Source organism: Limulus polyphemus, unplaced genomic scaffold (assembly GCF_000517525.1).
Source record: "Limulus polyphemus unplaced genomic scaffold, Limulus_polyphemus-2.1.2 Scaffold372, whole genome shotgun sequence".
Taxonomy (NCBI): Eukaryota; Metazoa; Arthropoda; class Merostomata; order Xiphosura; family Limulidae; genus Limulus; species Limulus polyphemus.
This window is the reverse complement of record NW_013665982.1, coordinates 587354-592046: the sequence shown is the minus strand read 5'-3', so window position 1 is coordinate 592046 and position 4693 is coordinate 587354. Positions and strand designations below refer to the sequence as shown.

The 4693-nt window shown below is 29.5% G+C and overlaps 1 protein-coding gene across 5 annotated transcripts in view; it reads right to left on the bottom strand.

Moving 5' to 3' along the window:
* The window catches only part of LOC106457777 (tRNA (guanine(26)-N(2))-dimethyltransferase-like), a 52279-nt gene that overhangs the window by 2330 nt on the left and 45256 nt on the right, over positions 1-4693 (bottom strand). For all 5 annotated transcript variants that reach the window (XM_022383808.1, XM_013917221.2, XM_022383805.1 and 2 more), the window contains 2 exons: positions 2477-2596; positions 826-931 (listed from right to left, as the gene is read on the bottom strand). In XM_022383808.1, the coding sequence (XP_022239516.1) occupies positions 826-931; positions 2477-2596 (226 nt within the window). The remainder of the gene's footprint in view (positions 1-825; positions 932-2476; positions 2597-4693) is intronic.

Genomic DNA, 4693 nt, shown 5'->3' with positions numbered 1-4693 from the left:
TTTCATTAAGAAAAGACTTTTGTCGCTAAAGTTTCGTGGGAACGAAGTTACGAAAAATCAAGTAACGAACGGAGACGTAACAATAAGAAATAAAATATGAAGTTTTTCCTTAAGAAACATTTGATAACTATCTGGACATTATAATGATCTTAAAATGAAAATTACTTTGCATGATAGATAGGCAGCATGTGAAAAGAAAAAAAAAGGCATGAGAAAAACATTGCTTTACAAACCTTAAACCTTAATAAAAAAAATTATATTTTGCATATGAAAGCATTGTAATGTTTACTGATAATCTGTCAAATTTCGTTAACATTTGCTTATGAATTTAAAATCTATAGCATGAAAACTATAACAAACATAAAATGGTTATAAAGTCAGTCCCCTCTCTAATGACCAAATATCTAAGTACCTATGCCACATAACCATGCAAAAAAAACTCAATCACACTGATTTTCCTAAAATAGTTTGCACAGCTACAGTGGTAATATTTATTCCTATACTTATGTTCTAAAATAATCTATTGAAAAACTCCTTTTATTCAAAGCTAGCCCCCCAATTGGAACAGCGGTATGTCTGTAGACTTACAATGCTAGAAATCAGGTTTTGATACCCGTGGTAAACAGAGCACAGATAGCCCATTGTGTAGCTTTGTGCTTAGCTTCAAACGAACAAATGAACAACATTTAAGGCTATAACTGAGTAAATGTGAAAATATATTTTATATAGCATTTTCTTTACATTAAAAGAAACTTCATAAATTTTACATCCTCGTTTAGATTGTATCTTAGATGGCTAAGACAATATTTTCAAGGAGCTACATACCATTTTAATCTTTTTACAAGGATATTCCTTGAGATGATCATCCTTCATTTTTATTTTTTTCCCCTGCTTCCTCCATTGTTTTTCTATTTGTTCATTCAAACACAAGCTGAAACAAACTTCAAAGGTTAACGACATAGACATAACAATACTTTTATTCTCAATTAACTTAAAGAGAAAAAAAAGCAAGAACTAAAATGATGTGACTAGCTCAAAATGACTAATGTAAATGTGTATTTTAATTGGATGTATTTGTTTTAAAACTCAACATAACCATAATTCCCACTATTTGTTTGAAACATTGCACATTTGTTACTGTGTTAAACTGTGTTACTGAGTTCAACCATAAAGGGACTGGTACTGAAAATTCTTAGCCACGAACACTGCAACATCATTACAAACTGATTATGAAAACTTAGGGCTCTACAGGTCACAACAAGAGTACTCTCAAAAATTTGTACACAACTACCAAAATAAACCAAATAAAATGTAATTCTATTTTTTTCTTTAACACATTAATTACTGCAATGCTTGGCATCATGTATGGCTTATATTTCTAACTTAAACAATAGCAATAATAAGAAGTCTTAAATATAATCTTTAGATTTTTGTATTTACGAGACACACGTGCATTGTGAGCACACACAAACGAATGTGCATATGAGCATCCTCGACAGTGAATGCATTAAAGAACATACTTAATACAATAAGCAGTATTAAAATAGAATGGTACTACAACAAGCATATTAAATATGATACAGAATTAAAGTTAAAATGAGTATTTTTCCAACATTTTGACATAAAGTATTTAACAAAACCAAAGCTGGAATTTACTAATATTTTTAGAATACTTCTATCTATTTAATAAGGCTGAACACATTTAAAGAATTGCAAAATTATGAAAGTACCATACAATTTTGACTAGAGAATTACGAGTATGGTACATATGGACCTATGTAACTTTTTAAATGACTTATACAAAAAAATTGCTTTGTTAGTTACAGGGTTCCTAATAATATATGAATTACACAGAATCATAAAAAAATACCATCAGTACTAAGATAATTTCAACTAATTAATCCTTTGGTTTCTTATGTATTTTATACAGAAAAAAGTGTGTGATTTCACCAAATGTTTTTGGTCAGTTCTTTACACTGAGCACTGTAGCAGGCAAAAATATATGATTATTCAATATGATGGAACAAGTGCACTTCACCAGTACTGAACGGTATACAAAATAGTTGGTTATTTGAGAGTTAAAAGCACCTGAGGCTCTAATAAGATTTTTTTTTAAAAGATGAATGAAATTGCAAAAGCACATATAAAGAGACAATATCAATAATGAATAATCCATTCCAGCTATGTAAAGTGGAAAAAAACAAACAATTACAAAAAATTTTTTTAATTGAACTTATGATTACAAAAGTGAGATAAATTTACATTTACCATTTATAATTTTTTATCATTTATACTTTTGATTTTCAATAAAAAATATCCCCCAAACAAGGAACCACAAGTAATTTCTAGTGTAAATCATATCATGTTCATAAGTAATAAAGAGCTACAGATAAATTACCCTATAATAGATTTTTAAGAAATATAAATTAACAACAATTTATTAATTATGAAAAATAATCATAACTCCATGACAAACCTTGCTTTGGCCCGTGCTTTAGGCCCCCAATGAGGTTCTGGATTGACCTGGAAACGTAAGAGACTTTGTTGTCTTGAGATAGGGTTTGCATCATGTCTGACTTTAAAGGAGACTTTAATGCTGTGATAAATTATAAAATAAAAATACAGTAAGTGCAAAGGAAATGTTTCAAACTGAAATTCAGGTACTATTAAGAAAAAGCAAAGCATAATGATACAATTTTAGTAACTTTAGGTGAATGCTTATGTCAATGTAGGATGACATAACTAAATTGCAAGATGAAACTGGACATAAACAATGCAGTAATCTTGTAATTTACTGGGATGACAGAACTGAATTAAAAGGTAGAATGGGGCATAAAAAATGCAGTAATGTAACTTATTTGGCTAAGGACAGCAAGAATAAAACTTTCAAAGGAATGTACATTTATGAAATGTAGTGAATATACATATAGAGTAGTATCACATTATTTTATGAGCAAAATATAAATACACAATTTAGCTACCTTATTTGCTAATAGGCTATGGCCAATATATATTTTTAAACAGTTTTATGTATAATTGGCAATGAAAACTGAAAAAATATCAAAAATTACTGGAACTAACAGTAAGAACAGATTCATAATCAATTTATAAATTTCATTTATTTAAAAATTGATTATAGATTAACTCTTTCAGCATGGGCTCAGTCCCACAGTGAAGATAATAATTTCCCTTGGTACTGTAAACAAGATAATTCATACAGATTTAAGTTTACAATAGTAACACAAGAGTGTGTTCATAAGCTTCTCACAAAACTCATGGCTAAATGGAAGACTAACTGGGAGCAAATTCTAGCATGTGACAAATGGAAATAAATCCTCACATTGGATGAAGCATAAATCTACTCAATTGTCTACAAAACTCTGAAAAATTTATTGTCATCCTGATGGTGATATAAAATTTCAAAAATTTACTTTACAAAGCATTTATTGTGGCTGTGTGTTATAGCTAATGGTATGCTAAACATCCAGAGGGTCAAGAAAAATACTGAGGTGACATCAGGATAATGTGCTGGCACTACTGTATCATGAGAATATACCATCTATGCATGGACTGATTACCAATAATTATCTCCTATGGTATTCTGTGCTTTTGGATTACTCATTTGTACATAGTTGAAGGACTTTATAAAGCATGTAAAGAAGAAAGACAACTCTGACCTCATTGTATTGCACAAAACTCTCCTGCAGTGAAAACCAGAGAGCAAAGCAACAATTTATATTTAGGACTACCAAAATATCATCAATGGTAGAAGAAGTAGATGCAAGATCTAAGTAGTCATTCTTGACTTGTTACAACAGATAATCAACACCCCAAACTGCAATGAATTGCTGTGTTTTGGGATTACTTCCAAGTTTCTTCACTACTTTCAATGTGTGTGATTGGTAATTAGTTGTGAAGTAGCCTATTTTTTTGTTTTTTCCTGTCTTTTCCTTGATTTCTAATATAATTAAAAACTATTGTTACTATAGATTATGAATAACTTTCTAAAGTGTGTGTGATTGCACTTATTTTGTATGTTTTTTCAGATCTTGGTATGGTTTTGATACAATATAAGCACATGCATGTGATTATATTGTATCAAAACCATATAGAAATACATATGAAGTTGTATGGATCTTTGTGGTCTCTGTATTTGGTGTATGCAATATGAATAATACTTCATACTGGCACAGTAAAGAACATGTGCCTTTTATGCACATATGATCACTTGAAACACATTTTTGATATGCAAAGAAAACTATATCTTATTATAAAATGGATATTTACAAGTTATTGGTACCTTTTGACTTCACTTAAACAGCAGTGTTTATTTTCTGTGTAGAACTTCATTTTTTGGTAAATTTTTATAATGTATTTTTTTCAGCATAATTTCTAGGCACTAAAACACATTGTTTACAATTTCATGGCAGAATCCTTTGTTTGTGATTTCATATTCATTCATCTTTTTGTAGTACTCAGAAACCAATTGTGCAACATTTTTAAGACTTGATTTTATTTATATAGTTTATTCATCTTGAACCTTGATATATATATATATATATATGTGCATGCAGCACGTACTTTATAGACATTCAATACTCAAAACTTACTTAAGATAAATCTTGGAGCTTCTTCAACAGTCATTGCTTGATTTTGTTGGTTTTATAGGAAAGGGAAACTTCTTATCTAGATG